At 41.1% G+C, this 19,165-nt stretch overlaps 1 protein-coding gene across 1 annotated transcript in view; it reads right to left on the bottom strand.

Moving 5' to 3' along the window:
• The window catches only part of MRE11 (MRE11 homolog, double strand break repair nuclease), a 242,404-nt gene that overhangs the window by 74,267 nt on the left and 148,972 nt on the right, over positions 1-19,165 (bottom strand). The window contains exon 16 of the mRNA XM_073662176.1: positions 15,007-15,081. Within this exon, the coding sequence (XP_073518277.1) occupies positions 15,007-15,081 (75 nt within the window). The remainder of the gene's footprint in view (positions 1-15,006; positions 15,082-19,165) is intronic.

The raw sequence follows: 19,165 nt of genomic DNA, 5'->3' as shown, positions 1-19,165 counted from the left end.
TCCCAACCTTGGAACACCTCTCTATCAGCTACAACTAGTCGATTTCTTTTAGTATATTCATATCTCCCTAGCATGATCTTGGCTGCAGTCCATAGACCTATGGAGCCTGCTCTATTTCATTATTGCAGGCTCCACTGAAGAAACTAAAATGCACTTCTATAGCTCCCCAACCAGTTTCGCCTATACAGGCTTCATCAGCGGACCAGAGCTATAATGGATCTAAAATCTTGACCTCCAGAGATTTGAAATGTCGCCCAAAAGCTAACTTTTACGGACATAAAAGGAAGATTTTAGCACTAGGGTCCTGGGTTCTAGTCTGACTAGGACTGACATGTGCATGGAGTTTATCTCTTCTCTTAAGGTTTTCTGGATTTACTCCAAGTAATCCAGTTTTCCTCTCTACACGCCAAAATACACGTAGATAAATTGACTCCATTCAGCAGAAGGCCACTGTCAGCCAGCAGTATTTTCTGCTTGTTCATTAATGTTTTTGCTCTGTAATCTGACATGATATAGGGACACAGACCCTGACTCCAGCAATGTATCACTTAATTTACTGGGTGCAGCAGTTGTAATACAATCTCTGCTGCAGATCTAGCAGAGCTCGGAATGCTGAGCCCTGTGTAACCCCGATTGACAGGTTTCTGTGTACATTGTACAGTTGAAACCAGAAGTTTACATACACTATATAAAAAGTCACATATGTATGTTTTTCTCAATATCTGACATGAAATCAGAATAAACCTTTCCCGTTTTAGGTCAATTAGAAAACTCCTAATCAGTGCTGTGGATGGGTTGGACTATGAGGCACTAGACCAGTTGTTCTGCAGTGATAATCTCTTGTCGATAAACTCTGATTGTATTGAAACAGCAAAATACAACCCAGTAAGTGACACACCGCTGGAATCAGGGGTCTCTTTTAGTACATCATGCTGCTCTCAGATTACATACAGTAGCAAAACCCTTTGAAGTCTTGTAGAAATCCTGCTGATCTGTTCTACTTTCAGCTTGGGACCTGATGAAGAGGCAGTGTTTTTGTCCTAATGTATAGAGGGTACGGGGGAAGCTTCTGCTGTAGCCCGCTATCTTACACCAAGGAGTAAAAAAAGAAAAGAAAAAAAGAAAAATATGGTGATGTTCCTGGGACAGAAAGATTTCTTTATATATTAATATGAGACAAAATAAGTGCAAATAAAGTATGGAAATTAAGGGAGGAAGTTCCGGAATATTGATGTTTTTCATGTTTTTCGTTCATACGGTTCCAACATCAGTACAGGGCTGATGACTATTGTAGTGCTATAAAAACAATGAAAATAAATGAAATTAAAGGGGTTGCCTCAAAAGAGACTGCTAGAGACCGTCATAATGAAAGACGTGGTGATGCTCCGTCTTCATTCTAATGGGACAGATCAATGCACCGTTATCGGAATTGGAAGAAGTCCTAGCGGTCAAACCTTAAATGTATCACATCGAGATTGGACAATTCCTTTAACTATTTCTATATAAAGTGCTCACGGTTGCAGAAAAATTTCAGTATGCAATCCTGAAAAATATGAGGGTAAAGTGTTCATGGACCATACTAAATGGCTCAAATAGTAGTTTAAAAAAAATAGAAGAAGCCAGATGTATTTATTCCGCAGCATAGAAATTTCTAGAACATTCTGCGGCCTCTGAACCAGTTGCTGTTACGATGTATCTATGTGAGCTCTTAGAGATAATCACCGTAAAGGAGGACTGAGCTCTTATCAGAACGGCTGTAAAGAGACGTTTCTCTTCACTTTGTCTCCCAGAAGCAGGAATACACATTTACATCCCGGCCATTAACCAGATTGGCGTTTATACACAGAGCAGAAAATAAAACGTTTCTGACCTTCTAACCCAACAACTCCTACAAGAAATGAAAAAACAACGGTATGGAGATCCAAAAGTACAAGACGGGTAATTTGTGCTTACATTTTCTTGATCCGTGCTTGTCGTCTGTGACTGCAAAGATTCATCATTGAAAGGACAAAACTGAAAAGCGATACAAGCCCATTCATATTAAGTCTCCCTTTAAGGCAGTGTTCACACGCAGCGTCGTCTTTTTTCAAAATCTGCGCCCTTGACATTAAAAATTCTGTGCTCAAAAGACATCAAAACCTAATTGTGGTCTTTCTTATTGATTCTAGAGGTGCAAAAATGTTGAGAATTGACCTGTTCCTGATTTCAAAAAACTTTTACAGCAAAAGTCGCAGTAATAAATGACACCATTAATTCTACCATATAAAGTACAGAAAAAAAAACCCATCCACGTGGAATGAAATGGGAAAAAAAAAACATTCCTTCATTGCTTTTTGGGTTTTACTTTTAAGGTATTTGTGGCGCGGTAAAAATCACCTGGCACCGTCATTCTCCAGGCTAGTGCTATTAAGTTTAGTAGATTTTTTTTTTTTTAAATGGTAAAAAAAAGGTTTAAATTTGTCCAAAAAAAAAAAAAAAAAGAATAAAAAAGGTTGGTTTGTGCTGCCATTTATTGTGACTCTTATTGTTTTTATTTTTCCTTGTTTTTGCTGCATGGTGAGCTGACATTTGGGATACTTATGACTTTTTTTTTTTTTATCTTTAGGGAGATGTTGGGAGACAGAAAAATCACAATTCTGGAATTTAGATTCTTATTTCTCGTTATAGCGTTTACTGTTTAGTTTATTTAATGAATCGGACTTTTATAAACACGGAATTACCAAATACGTTTTTTTTTTCCATTTCTTTATTTTAATGGGGGATCGGTGGATGTGATTTGAAATTTTACATTTTAATATTTTCAAAAACTTTTTACTTTAATTTTTTAGCCTCCTTAAGGAACTTGAACCTAAGATGCTTATGGCGGTATTGCAGTTAATAGTGCAATTCATGGTCTCCAATGAAGCTCAGCATGTGGCTGAGATAACAGGAGTACCAAGATGTCAGCCATGGAGCGCCATGGTACCGCCCGTTGGTATCCCGCGATTGCAATGTGGGGAGCTGATGGGAGTCAATGTGTCTGCATCGGCAAGCATTGACTCTATAGTAAATGCTGCGGTCAGAGATAGTGACATATAAATAGTTAACAGCATCGATCGGTGCTCAGGTCCTGCCGCTGCTGTTAGAGACAGATGCCTGTAATGTAACTCAGTCGGTATCTACTGTATGAAATTACCATGGGAAATAAGCTGCTGCCAGAATTGCAAGAACCTCTGTTTACAAGGTCAGTATTCTGAGTAATTGACCGACCTGGTCCCCTAAAATGGTAAAGAGTCAGCCCCTTTAAAGGGAACCTGTCACCAGCTTTGTCCTAAATGAACTAAAACTAATCACCTTATGCAGCGCCTGTGCTTATATAACCCCGACTCCCCGTGTATAACAAAAACCTTTTTAAATTCTAGTGGGCTGTATGGTAATCAGGTTGGTCCGGTCTGATGGGCGTGGTTTCGGACCTCTCTATCCCTCTCCCTGGCTGCTGCTCGCCGTTTTTCTTCCTCAATTGACGTGGATGAATCCTCACGTCATCCACATTGCTGGGCGAAACCTTGTGCCTGCGCACAGAAATCGCGGCTTGCGACTGCGCACTACGCTTTGCCCTACTGCGGGCAGCTGCGCACTTATGTTTTCAGCTCTGCCCGCAGTAGGGCAAAGCGTAGTGCGCAGGCGCAAGCCATGATTTCTGTGCGCAGGCGCAAGGTTTCGCAAGCCAGTGTGGATGACGCGTTGTGTCATCCAAGTCAAGAGGGATGGTGAGCAGCAGCCGAGGGGAGAGATGGAAAGGCCCAAACCATGCCCATCGGACCGGACCGACTCGATTTCCATACTGCCCGTGAGAACTTAAAGTTGTGTATTCAGAGGGAGTCAGGAGGTTATATAAGCATTTATGGAATGCAGCACAGGCGCTGCATAAGGTGATAGTTTTAGTTCATAAAGGGAACCTGTCACCAGTTTTGTCCTATAAGTGATCGCTTTCAATTCAATAAACTTAAGGCCCCCATACACATTAGACTAATGTTGGCCAAACTCGCTGATATTGCGCGATTTTGATGATGGTCTAATGTGTATGGGTGCGCAGGCCCAATGATGGTTAGGAGAGAAAACGATCACGCACGTCCGATTTTGGACTGCTCTAAAGGAGATAAGCCGCTAGCCAAAGTGTCAGATGGAGGCTTTCTCAAGAGAACGCAGGAGCGTTCCTATACATGGGAGAGTCGGCTAACGGTCGTCCAAAGCATCTTTTGCCCGACAGCCATCTAATGTCCAGCTTTAGTCTCAACTGATGGCTGATGCAATGACTAACAAAATTGCAAAGTACTTTAATTTACCCAAAATTATGTTTTTATCTCAAAAAAATGAATCCTCATCTTTCTATTTACCACCAAGATTTCGCCCCCCAAAATATTTGTATGCACATGTAGCTCCTTCGAAGACAAGTCCAGCGATAACTTTACATGGTCAGACTGTACCCCTGTTACTAAGAAATAGGCAAATGAGGCTGAAGAGCTATTTTAGATCTGAAGCCTCCGTCACTCCAGCTCTATTCTCCCATTTTCTCCTGGTTAACCTCACCTGAAGTCGCACAGAATAGAGGCTGTCTGTCGAGCAGGAGGTGGCGGCGCTTGGAGGGGAATGGAGCAGTAGTGACAGAGGCATCAAATCTTCAATATCCATTTACATATTAATTCAAACACTTTCTTCTCATTGACGGAGGAACGGATAGGCCAAGTAAAATTATCACTGGACTTGTTTTTGAAGGAGCTACATGTGCATATAAATAGTTTGGGAAGAGAAATGCTGCTTTCCCTTTAACTATCTTGTAAAAATCCACGAGTTTCCCTGATTCTGACCCTCTTTTCTGTTTTGCACTACGACACTCCATTGCAGAGATATTCACATTTGTTTCTTCTGGAGCGCAGCATGTGAAATCTCTACTTTGCAGTGTAACTAGGCTTTTCTTCAGAGTCTTGTCTGGGGGAGTGTGCTTCTACCCCTTCCTCCCAGACACTGTCAATCACAACTGTGATTAGCAGCAGCTGTGAGGGAAGGGTGAAGGTGCACATCCCCAAAGACGACTGTGAAGAAACAGCCAATCGGATCGCAGAGAAGAGATTTCACATATTGCGCTTCAGAAGAAACAAAGGTGAATATCTTTGCAATGGAGCGTAGCATCACAAAAAGGAAAAGAGCGGCATAATCTGGGGCGCTCAGGGATTTTTACAAGGTATTTAAAATAATATTTTTGAGCAAGTGACGGGTCCTCTTTAACATGCTGTTCGCTGACTTCTGTCAAGTATAATCAGCCTGTAGTAGCCGGGACACTGAAACAGATTACAAAAAATGAGGGAGGGTCTTTATCTCTTTACAGGGAGTGGAGGCGGATTTTTGTCTCTCTTCAAGAACTGGTGGAGGGTCTTTGTCTCTATAGACATTGGGACTGGGTTTTATCTCTCTGCTTTCCAGTCTGTTAAACTGCATAAAGGCAAAACAGAGAGGTAGTTTCACAAGACAGTCAAGCCATTAAACACTGGCAAGAGCAATGAATGCTGAGCAGTAAATAAACATTTTTTAAAAAAGTTCCAGCACCTAATGTGCTGGCAGAATGTTAGTGCAAGGAGAAACCTCACTGAAAAAGAGAGTAAATGGAATGTTACGGAGCATGAGAATCGCAACATTTCCTTGACATATTAGACTAGTATGTGCAATAAAAGAAGCTTTGACTCTGGAGCGATGAAGGTTTTGCATGAAAGAACAGGTATTCGTTCAGGGACTCCCCAAGCATTTATTTTTTCCATCACTTTGAATGATTGCTTGAGTATTCTGATGAGCGCATAATAATTCATAAGCTTTAATCACAGATCTCATTGAAGTGTAAGAGTCAGTAATAACTGTATCTGGGAATGAATCTACCAGAGGATATTGCAGCTTTCAGCAAATATACAGAGCTCTTCCAACCCCTTTTTAATATCCGTCTCCAGATTTCACTTATCGGAGGAGTCATCAGGGCGAGATGTGTTTGTCAGGTGAAATTATCTTTCGTTTTGCTTAAAGGAAATCTGTCAGCAGATTTTTGCCATGGAATTAGAGAGCAGCATGATGTAAGGGCAGAGACCCTGATTCCAAGGATGTGTCACTTACTGGGCTGCTTGGTGCCATTTTGATAGAATCCCTGTTTTCTCTGCTGTAGATTTAGCAGTTCTCAGAATGCTGAGCAGTGTAAAAGCCCACCCACACACCTGATTGGCAGCTTTCTGTGTACACTGTCAGCAGGCTGCCTATCAGTGGTGGGGGCGGGGTTACATAGATTAGCTGGACTGGCTTGCACATGAGACCTAGTCCTGTACTGATATTCTTCTGCTGATAAAACACTGATTGTATCAACACTAGAGCACACAGCCCAATAAGTGACATATCCCTGGAATCAGGGTCTCTGCCCCTACATTATGCTACTCTCAGATTAAATAGCAAAAACCTGCTGTCAGATTCCTTTTAAAACATCATCATTCTCAGCAACTCGTCCTCTGCAAACAAGACCTGTGCTACAAAGAACAGTACGTCAAAAGAGAGAAAGAAGAGCTACAGAGCGCAGAGAAAATAAAAAAATTACTCTTAAAGACCCGATGTCTAACTGGTTCCTATGAGGCTTGTTGGGCACAATTGGTATATGACGCACAATGGATCGGGCTGTGCTATAAACAGAACCCAAGACGTCTTAGATAAAGTCAACCAAACCGACCGTCTGATGTGTACGGGTTGGGGGTCTCCTTAAGCCCACTGCTGGTCTCAAGGAAAAGATGGATGAATCATGTTAGATTTGGGAGAGAAGCTGCACAGAAAGAGGATGAGATGGTTACACCACACACAACATATTACCTACTGGCTGTGATCCTTCACCCTTGCAAACTCATTAGCCAAAGTCACACAATAATCAGAAACGTCATCGGAGCTGATTCGACAATGTGTGACCGGACTATAAAACCTTCACTTATTATCTGAGGTTGGAGGAAAGCTCCCCGACACTAGTGCCCCATAAATAGGAGTCTGATCTGTGTCATAAGAAAGCAATGATGAGGACACTAACTATACTCACAAGGAGCAGCTGAGAGGCGACCGTGCGTCTCACTATTGATTACATTATATTTAGAACTTTACCCGAAATGATCCAAATGATCAAAAATAGGACGTGAACCCTTATACAGTGAAGGAAATAATTATTTCATCCCTTGCTGTTTTTGTAAGTTTGCCCTCTGACAAAGACATGAACAGTTAATTTTAACATTGAGAGATAGAATATCCCCCCCAAAAAAATCACATTGTATAAATTAGATAAATTTATTTGCATTTTGCAGTGAGAAATAAGTATTTGATCCCTCTGGCAAACAACACTTAAAACTTGGTGGCAAAACCCTTGTTGGCAAGCACAGCAGTCAGACGTTGTTTGCAGTTGATGATGAGGTTTGAGCACATATCAGGAGGAATTTTGGTCCACTCCTCTTCGCAGATCATCTCTAAATCATTCAGATTTTGAGGCTGTCACTTGGCAACTCGGAGCTTCAACTCCTTCCATAAGTTTTCTATGGGATTAAGGTCTGGAGACTGGCTAGGCCACTCCATGACATTACTGTGCTTCTTTTTGAGCCACTCCTTTCTTGGCTGTATGTTTTGGGTCATTGTCTTGCTGGAAGACCCAGCCACGACCCATTTTTAATGTCCTGGCGGAGGGAAGGAGGTTGTCACTCAAGATTTTACGTTACATGGCTCCATCCATTCTCCCATTGATGCGGTGAAGTAGTCCTGTGCCCTTAGCAGAGAAACACCCCCAAAACATAATGTTTCCACCTCCATGCTTGACAGTGGGGATGGTGTTCTTTGGGTCATAGGCAGCATTTCTCTGCCTATGGCGAGTTGAGTTAATGCCAAAGAGCTCAATTTTTGTCTCATCTGACCACAGCACCTTCTCCCAATAACTCACAGAATCATCCAGGTGTTCATTGGCAAACTTCAGACGGGCCTGCACATGTGCCTTCTTGAGCAGGGGGACATTGTGGGCACTGCAGGATTTTAAACCTTTAAGGCGTAATGTGTTATCAATGGTTTTCTTGGTGACTGTGGTCCCACCTGCCTTGAGATCATTAACAAGTTCCCCCCGTGTAGTTTTAGGCTGATCTCTCACCTTCCTCATGATCAAGGATACCTCACGAGGTGAGATTTTGCATGGTGCCCCAGATCGATGGTGATTGACAGTCATTTTGTATTTCTTCCATTTTCTTACTAATGCACCAACAGTTGTCTCCTTCTCACCCAGCGTCTTACTTATGGTTTTGTAGCCCATTCCAGCTTTGTGCAGGTCTATGATCTTGTCCCTGACATCCTTAGAAAGCTCTTTGGTCTTGCCCATGTTGTAGAGGTTAGAGTCTGACTGATTAATTGAGTCTGTGGACAGGAGTCTTTTATACAGGTGACTATGTAAGACAGCTGTCTTTAATGCAGGTAACGAGTTGATTAGGAGCGTCTAACTGGTCTGTAGGAGCCAGAACTCAAACGTTTGTAGGGGATCAAATAGTTATTTCTCACTGCAAAATGCAAATAAATTTATCTAATTTATACAAAGTGATTTTCTTGATTTTTTTTTTTATATTCTATCTCTCAATGTTAAAATTAACTTACCCTTAAAATTATAGATTGTTCATGTCTTTGTCAGCGGGCAAACTTACAAAAACAGCAAGGGATTAAATAATTATTTCCTTCACTGTAGATGAGACCTACAGTGGCTTGCGAAAGTATTCACCTCCCTTGGCATTTTTCGTGTTTTGCTCCCTCACAACCTGGAATTTTACAGTTCTTTTTGAGGGTTTGCATCAGTTCACGTAAAGAACATGCCTACAACTGTGAACATTTTGTTTTCTTTTCATTGTGAAGCAAACAACAAATAGGACAAAATAACTGAAAACTTCAGTGTGCATAAGTATTCACACCCCTAAAGTCAGTACTTTGTAGAGCCTCCTTTTGCAGCAATTTCAGCTGCAAGTCACTTTGGATAAGTCTCTATGAGCTTTCCACATCTTGCCACTGGGATTTTTGCACATTCCTCAAGGCTAAACTGCTCCAGCTCCTTCGTGTTAGATGGTTTCCTCTGGTGAACCGCAATCTTCAAGTCTGACCTCAGATTCTCAATTGGATTAAAGTCCAGGCTTTGACTAGGCCACTCCAAAACATTTACACGTTTCCCCTTAAACCACTTGAGTGTTGCTTTAGCAGTATGCTTTGGGTCATTGTCTTGTTGGAAAGTGAACCTCCATCCCAGTCTCAAATCACTGACAGACTGAAACAGATTTTGCTCAAGAATATCCCTGTATTTCACACCATCCGTCTTCCCCTCGGCTTGCACCATTTTCCCTGTCCAAAAATATCCCCAAAGCATGATGCTGCCACCACCATGATTCACTGTGGGGTTGGTATTCTTGGAGTGATTAGCTGTGTTGGTTTGGTGCCAGACATAAATTTTACCTTGGTGGCCAAAAAGTTAAATTTTGTTGTCATCTGACCACAGCACCTTCCTCCATACATTTGGGGAGTCTCCCACATGTCTTTTGGCAAACTCAAAATGAGCCTTACAATTTTTGTGTGTAAGTAAAGGCTTTTTTCTGCCCACTCTTCCATAAAGGCCACCTCTATGGAGTGTACGGGGCTTATTGTGGGCGTTATTGAGCCTTTTTGTTCTCCTGACTTGTGGGAAGAATTGACCATACATTGATGGGCTATTTTAAAGGGGTATTCTCAAGTTGCCTCTTGAGCAGCTCAGAGCTCTGCAGTCTCCTCACTTACTGGTGGATTCTCCTCCTCTTTTAGTGACAGTTCTGGTGGGCAGCAGAGCAGTAGTATTAGTAGAACTATAAAGCTCAGCACAAGTTCTGCTGTAACACATTCTCCTATCAGTGGTTTGTTCTGGAGTCTACTCTGCTATCACTATATTTACATATAGAGATAACAGGGGAATTGAACAAGCACACAGTTACGGACAGTAAGAGCCCAGAGCTGTTATTAGGAGACATACTCTGGGAGCAGCTAATGCTGCGAGCTGGTGATTTTGCAAGATTTATAACAGCAGCTTTTCAGGTGCTGAGGGGGAGGAGGAATGGAGGTGAGCAGATAACTGCTGTATAAAAATCAATGGGATAGATAGAAGTGGCTGGGATGTTAAGAGTTAACTCCTCTAATGGAATGTAACTACTGTGCACTCTCAGCCTGGGTCTGGGCAGGCACTAGCAGAAGAGCTCCATGGAACCAGCTGTACACTATGTAAGATAAAAGCTCTCATTGCAGGAGAATGACAGCTGATAGAAAAAGCAAGTCAACTTGCTTATTTTCAAGCTGTCTAATTAAAGAAACTTAATAACTTGTGAATTAAACCATGTATGTAGTATCCTAAGAAACCCCTTTAAGCTCCCTCTAGTGGCAACTGTAGGCAGCACATACATAATAATTTAAAAAGGATCAATTCTTCTCTGTTGGTGTCTCCTTGAGGATCACACCCACTTAGTTAAAAAGATTAGATTTGATTTATATACAGGAAAGAAGGGATCATATCTTGGGAATGGAGAAGATCAGAAACAAAACAAAAATAATGCCGGATTCAGAAGAAAGGCGGCATTTACACCAGGTAAAGAAGCTACCTATTTTTGGCAAGTGACAGGTCCTTTTTAATTCTAGGTCTATGTAGGACATTTTTAGCTCTGTTTGTGAAACTGCAGTACTGACTGTTATAAAGATATAGCAAAAATAAATTGGACCAGAATTGTGGATTAGATACACGGTGACATCACAGACTCCCATAATATTGAACCATCTGGCGAGAATAACAAGCTATCCACATCTTAAGAAGTTTTTATTTTTTCCCATTTTAATGGAAAATAATTAAATTATTCTTTTTTTTTTTTTGCACATAAAATCAATAACTTTGTAAAAATACAGCTATGTTTTTGAAGGAAGAACATGGATCGATTGTTTAGAGGCAGAAAAAATAATCAATGTCAGCTTCTTAGTATCCTAAGATCTAAGAGGTGGTATTATCCTATAGATGTTATTGCCCCAGACAATAATATTCTATCAGCAAAACGACAGAAACACACTGAATATTGGACTTTAAATGGGGAAAATCATTATATGCTTCTATACAATGATAAGATAAAAACTTGAATTTCTCCTTTAGGTTTAGAGTAAAAATATATAGAAAAAAAAACCATGTGTGTAGATATGCAGTGATGCTATTTCAAAGGCAACGAGCAGTAACACCAAATATTGATTTTACATTTCTCTTTTGTTCATTCACTTTGCATTTTGTTAATTGATAAAAATAAAGTATTAACTTATGCACCTAGGACGGAGTAATCCTATTGCTGCATATACATTAAATGGGAGTATAATCGGGACGACAGGACAGGAGAAGGACTTGGGTATTCTGGTTACAAGTAAGCTGAGCAGCAGCACTCAATGTCAAGCAGCAGCTGCAAAAGCAAACAAGATATTAGGATGTATAAAAAGAGATAAAATCCTGAAATCCCAATGTATTATCACTTCTCTATCAATCACAGGTGAGGCCACATCTGGAATATGGGATCCAGTTTTGGGTTCCACATTTTAAAAAGGATATTCAGAAGTTAGAGTCAGTTCAAACATGGGCAACTAGATTATTACAAGGGATGGAGGCCTCTCATGTGATGAGAGGTGGAAAAAGTTGAGCTTGTTAGAAAAAGACGCCTCAGAGGAGATCTCATTTACATGTATAAATATATGTGTGGTCACTACAAAGGACGGCACATGACTTATTCCTGCCAAAGCCCACACTAAGGACCAGGGGGCAGTCATTACAGGTGGAAGAAAGGCGATTCCGTCACCTAAACAGGAAAGGTTTCTTTACAGTCAGAGCAGTCAGACTGTGGAATGCCCGACCTCAAGAGGTAGTGATGGCCGACACTATAACAGCTTTTATACAAGGGCTGGATGATTTCCTCGATACACATAACATTGTGGGCTACAGGTAAATTAGACAAAATGTATAATTGGTGGAGAAAGGTTGAACTTGATGGACCGGTGTCTTTTTTCATCTTATGTAGTTAGTAACCCTTTTATTTTTGAAAGTATTGTTACTTTGAGCATTTTTTCTACACCTGCCTAAAACGTTTGCACAGTATATAATACAGGTGCATCTCATAAAATTAGAATATCATCAAAAAGTTAATTTATTTCAGTTCTTCAATATAAAAAGTGAAACTGATGTATTATATAGAGTCATTACACACAGAGTGATCTATTTCAAGTGTTTATTTCTGTTAATGTTGATGATTATGGCTTACAGCCAATGAAAACACAAAAGTCATTATCTCAGTAAATTAGAATACTTTATAACAGCTTGAAAAATGTTTTTAAAATCCAAAATATCCTACTGAAATGTATGATCAGTAAATGCCTCAATACTTGGTCAGGCTCCTTGTGCATCAATTACTGCATCAATGCGGCGTGGCATGGAGGCGATCAGCCTGCGGCACTGCTGAGGGGTTATGGAAGCCCAGGTTGCTTTGATAGTAGCCTTCAGCTCGTCTGCATTGTGGGGTCTGGGTTCTCTCATCTTCCTCTTGACAATACCCCAAGAGGGGCACGTCAGCTGATTCTTACAGCTGACATGTGCCCGCAGCAGCCGCGGGTGGAATCGCGATCCACCCGTGGCTGTTAACATGCTAAATGCCGCTGTCAATGTCTGACAGCGGCATTTAACATCGCCGCGCCGGAAACGCGGCCTTAGCCCCACCCATCGGTGACCCCGTCACGGGATCGCGGGTCACCGATGCGTGGGCATGACAACCTTGGGTCTGCAGCACACTCCAGTGGTTGTCATGAGCTGATCACTATGAGCGCCGCCTAGTGGTCGGCACTCATAGCACAGGAGCATTTCTGCTACATAGAGGTGATCGGCTGATCACCTCTATGTAGCAGAGGCAATAAGACAAGCGTTGCTTCTAGTCTCCTATGGAGACTATAGAAGCAAGCAAAAAGTGAAAAAAAATGTTTTTAAAAATATTTAAAAAATGAAAAAAATCTAAAAGTTTAAATCACACTTAAATAGATCACTCTGTTTGTAATGACTCTATATAATATATGAGTTTCACTTTTTGTATTGAAGAACTGAAATCAATTTACTTTTTGATGATATTTTAATTTTAGTGAGAAGCACTTGTATATATGTCTTCTTTCTTTCATGGTAGTTACTTAGCACTGCCCCCCTGGGATCGCCTCACACGACCTGCCATTTGGACAAAATCTGACCCCGTCGTCTAGACATCAATTACAAGTTCTTGTCATTCTCTCTCAGTTCCTTACGTTTGACTTTTTCTCCTGCTTCCAACACATCAACTCTAAGAACTGACTCTTCACTTGCTGCTAGATATATCCCTCGTCTGACAGATGCCATTGTCACAATATAATGAATGTTTTTCCCTTCACCTGTAAGTGGCTGTACCGCTGTGGCTGATGGGTGTATAATGAGTGTGGCCCCGTAATGTTCAGCATAGACCATGTGAGCCCTGATCACTGACAACCCCCTCACATCAGTACATGGTAGTATTAATGTGAGTACTACGCTGCCCATCATCTCTAAATGTCCTGATGAGCCACAAATAGCAGATTCTCAGTATCCCCTACATGATGGGAGCAATAAGTACTCTGCTGTATTACTACTATAATATATTCACTCCGCACAGGCATTGATGGAGGACGCGATACTCAATACGACCTGGTGGAAATGAGAAATATTCTAAAAAGAATTACATGAAAAAATATCATTTCTGGAATCATTATTAGGCATAATGTCCATTGTTATTACATTCTTTCTTCAGCAATCTGTGAGCAGGTTTTTACTATGTAATATCAGACTAGCATGATGTAGGGGCAGAGAGCCTGATTCCAAGGATGTATCACTTGGTGCAGTTTTGATAAAAATCCCTGTTTTCTCTGCTGTAGATGTAGCAGTGGTCAGCATGCTGAGTTGTGTATAACCCCGCCCACACCTCTGATTGGCAGCTTCCTGTGTACACTGTGAGTAAGCTGCCAATCAGTGTTGGGGGGGGCGGAGTTACACAGATTAGCTGGACTGCCTGGCACCTGACAACTAGTCCTGCATGGATAATCTACTGCTGATAAAACACTGATTGTATTGAAACTACAGCAATCTGCTGAACAAGTGACACATCCCTGGAATCAGGATCTCTGCCCTTACATTATGCTGCTCTCAGATTACATAGCAAAACTTTTCTGGCAGAATACCTTTAACAAGTCTGAACTGTATTATGCATAATATATAAAGCACATAGTAAAAGTATTGAATGAACAACAATGCTCTGTACATCTACAAATTATCCCTGTGGTCCACAATTGTGGCAAAACTACAACTACAGCTCCCATCAGGCCCCGAGAGCTTGAAAGAAAGTTGGATTTTTCTTTCAGCAATTGGATACATCTTCCTGGGTCCACATGGAGTTAGAGCTCCGCCTAAAGGAACATAATCTGTGTATCCTCTGTAAGAACCGAGAGCGAGAACACAAGGCGGCTGATAACCTTCTGTGCTCCCGTCTTATAGGACCAGGTACAACCAGGGATTACATTAAACCCCAATCATCCACTTCTCTTAATTCTCTGTACAATGGTTTCACTTGGTCGTATAACATAAAGGAAAGGCAGGGGCTGCGGACAGGGTCACATAAGGAGGGGGTCAATGAATTAAAAGGTAAAATCTCCAGTAAATAGAAGTTCTAGAACCCTCGTCTTCTGTCCAGTATGTTATGCTGGGAGAAAGCAGGGGAAGAACCCCAGAGGAAGCAATGGGCGGCCATACGGGTTGTCACACTGCCTGACCACAAATATGGAAATGGTTTATTTCTTCACAACAAAGAATATTCTACAATACTTCTACATTTACATTACAGGTCAGACATACTCCATAAGGAACATGGAACTTACCGTCCAAGATAGACATGTTCTTAGATGGTGCTTTAGATGCTCGACCGCTAGAGGGAACATCACTGCTTGTACTTCCTATAATATATAGAAGTATAAAAATATAATATATCTTATCTATCTAACTAAACAAATAGAGCACAGCATGTGCCAAGATATATTCAGACATTGAGTATATGAAATATAAACTGCATTACTGCCATATAGACTGTACTTATAACATTGAGGTACTCCGCGCACAAAGCTGTTTAGTTAGTGCTGGTTCATATCTGCCCTTTACACTTGTAGGCTTATAACCCAGGAGAGGCATGTCTGATAAATATTAGGTTTAGGATCCCATCAAAGAAAGTTACGCCTTGGCATGGCTGGGGGGCTCTTCAGAATTGGCCAATGTATGAGCTAAGTACCTTAATTTTTATTAGTGCAGTCTATATAGCAGTAATGCAGTTTACAATTATTATAATCAATGTTTCCATATACAGTACAGACCAAAAGTTTGGCAACACCTTTTCATTTAAAGATTTTTCTGTATTTTCATGACTTTGAAAATTGTACATTCACACTGAATGCATCAAAACTATGAATTAACACATGTGGAATTATATACTGAACAAAAAAGTGTGAAACAACTGAAAATATGTCTTATATTCTAGGTTCTTCAAAGTAGCCACCTTTTGCTTTGATGACTGCTTTGCACACTCTTGGCATTCTCTTGATGAGCTTCAAGAGGTAGTCACCGGAAATGGTCTTCTAGCAATCTTGAAGGAGTTCCCAGAGATGCTTAGCACTTGTTGGCCCTTTTGCCTTCACTCTGCGGTCCAGTTCACCCCAAACCATCTCGATTGGCTTCAGGTCTGGTGACTGTGGAGGCCAGGTCATCTGGCGTAGCACCCCATCACTCTCCTTCTTGGTCAAATAGCCCTTACACAGCCTGGAGGTGTGTTTGGGGTCATTGTCCTGTTAAAAAATAAATGATGGTCCAACTAAACGCAAACCGGATGGAATAGCATGCCGCTGCAAGATGCTGTGGTAGCCATGCTGGTTCAGTATGCCTTCAATTTTGAATAAATCCCCAACAGTGTCACCAACAAAGCACCCCCACACCATCACACCTCCTCCTCCATGCTTCACGGTGGGAACCAGGCATGTAGAGTCCATCCGTTCACCTTTTCTGTGTCGCAAAAAGACACGGTGGTTGGAACCAAAGATCTCAAATTTGGACTCATCAGACCAAAGCACAGATTTCCACTGGTCTAATGTCCATTCCTTGTGTTCTTTAGGCCAAACAAGTCTCTTCTGCTTGTTGCCTGTCCTTAGCAGTGGTTTCCTAGCAGCTATTTTACCATGAAGGCCTGCTGCACAAAGTCTCCTCTTAACAGTTGTTGAAGAGATGTGTCTGCTGCTAGAACTCTGTGTGGCATTGACCTGGTCTCTAATCTGAGCTATTGTTAACCTGCGATTTCTGAGGCTGGTGACTCGGATAAACTTATCCTCAGAAGCAGAGGTGACTCTTGGTCTTCCTTTCCTGGGACGGTCCTCATGTGAGCCAGTTTCTTTGTAGCGCTTGATGGTTTTTGCAACTGCACTTGGGGACACTTTCAAAGTTTTCCCAATTTTTCGCACTGACTGACCTTCATTTCTTAAAGTAATGATGGCCTCTCGTTTTTCTTTACTTAGCTGCTTTTTTCTTGCCATAATACGAATTCTAACAGTCTATTCAGTAGGACAATCAGCTGTGTATCCACCAGACTTCTGCACAACACAACTGATGGTCCCAACCCCATTTATAAGGCAAGAAATCCCACTTATTAAACCTGACAGGGCACACCTGTGAAGTGAAAACCATTTCCGGTGACTACCTCTTGAAGCTCATCAAGAGAATGCCAAGAGTGTGCAAAGCAGTCATCAAAGCAAAAGGTGGCTACTTTGAAGAACCTAGAATATAAGACATATTTTCAGTTGTTTCACACTTTTTTGTTAAGTATATAATTCTACATGTGTTAATTCATAGTTTTGATGCCTTCAGTGTGAATGTACAATTTTCATAGTCATGAAAATACAGAAAAATCTTTAAATGAGAAGGTGTGTCCAAACTTTTGGTCTGTACTGTATCTTAGCGCTTACAGAAGCAGCTGTACCCATCCATCCACCACAAGTGCAGCACTGGGTCTGCTACAATATATGCAAACATTGAATATATGAAATTTGGACCACAGTACTGGTATATTGTCTATACTAATAAAAATGAAATTACTCGGAGAACAAATTGGCCAATTTTTGTGTGCCCACCAGACACGACAAATCATATCTCATTACAGATATAAACTGACATTGTCAAACTTACTTTCCCTGGGCTAGAGCCTTACAATGTAGGTAGGATCCAGCGCTAATTAAAAACTACTGATATGAGGAGGAAGAGTGCTCTGTCACCGCTATAGAGGTTATTTATCTATATCATATTTATTTATTTTTCCCAGTTATATGGCGGAAGATTCCACATCACTGTCCCCATTGGGGCTCACAATCTACATTCCCTATTAGCATGTCTTTGGAGTGTGGGAGGAAACTGGAGAACCCAGAGGAAACCCAGGAAACACGGGGAGAACATACAAACTCCTTGCAGATGTTGTCCTTGGTGGGATTTGAACCCAGGACCCCAGCGCTGCAAGGCTGCAGTGCTAACCACTGAGCCACCTTGCTGATTAGAATTGCTCAATGCTTACGAGCCGAAATGTTGCACTGCACTTTTTGGAAATAATAAAAAGTTAAAATTTTTTGCACATAAACTATTGGAGTGCTGCTTTCTTTTTTCGGATATTTACAAGTGCTTCTCACAAAATTAGAATATCATCAAAAATTTAATTTATTTCAGTTCTTCAATACAAAAAGTGACACTAATATATTATATAGAGTCATTACACACAGAGGGATCTATTTCAAGAGTTTATTTCTGTTAATGATGATGAAATTAGAATACTTCATGACAATGGCTTGAAAAATGTTTTTAAAATCTGAAATGTTGTCCTACTGAAATGTACGTTCAGTAAATGCCCTCAATACTTGGTCGGGCTCCTTTTGCATCAATTACTGCATCAATGCGGCAATGTGGCATGGAGGCGATCCGCCTGTGGCACTGCTGAGGTGTTATGGAAGCCCAGGTGGCTTTGATAGCAGCCTTCAGCTCGTCTGCATTGTTGGGTCTGGTGTCTCTCATCTTCCTCTTGACAATACCCCATAGATTCTCTATAATAGATTCTCTATGGGGTTAAGGTCAGGCGAGTTTGCTGATAATCAAGCACAGTGATACTGTTGTTTTTATACCAGGTATTGGTACTTTTGGCAGTGTGGACAGGGGCCAAGTCCTGCTGGAGAATGACATTTCCATCTCCAAAAAGCTTGTTGGCAGAGGGAAGCATGAAGTGCTCTAAAATGTCCTGGTAGATGGCTGCACTGACTTTGGTCTTGATAAAACACAGTGGACCTACACCAGCAGATGACATGGCTCCCCAAACCATCACTGATTGTGGAAACTTCACACTAGACCTCAAGCAGCTTGGATTGTGGCCTCTCCACTCTTCCTCCAGACTCTGGGACCTTGTGGAGTGTGTCAGTGACTGCCTTCTGGACATCTGTCAAGTCAGCAGTCTTCCCCATGATTGTGGAGTCTACTGAAACAGACTAAGGGACCTTTTTAAACGCTTAGGAAGCCTTAGCAGATGTTTTTTGTTAATTATTCTAATTTACTGAGATAATGACTTTTGTGTTTTCATTGGCTGTAAGCCATAATCATCAACATTAACAGAAATAAATAGATCCCTCTGTTTGTAATGACTCTATATAATATATGAGTTTAACTTTTTGTATTGAAGAACTGAAATAAATTAAATTTTTGATGATATTCTAATTTAGTGAGATGCACCTGTATCAATCTATCTCATATAATGTAGATAATATCTGTCTTCTAATCTATACCTATCATTAGTTGGATATATCTAAAATCTATCTATTTGCTGATCTATCAGCACAGCAACAGAATGGAAAACGGGGACAAAACCTTGTAAGGCTATTGACCGAATATAATATAATTTAAGAAAAGCAGCGCTACAAATATTCAGTGCCAAAGATGGGGGATTCTTGACACACCTCATGGGGTGTTTAAGCC

This window comes from Phyllobates terribilis, unplaced genomic scaffold (genome assembly GCF_046119375.1).
Source record: "Phyllobates terribilis strain yellow unplaced genomic scaffold, ASM4611937v1 Scaffold_2__4_contigs__length_985480577, whole genome shotgun sequence".
NCBI lineage: Eukaryota > Metazoa > Chordata > Amphibia > Anura > Dendrobatidae > Phyllobates > Phyllobates terribilis.
This window is presented reverse-complemented; position numbering and strand designations above follow the sequence as displayed.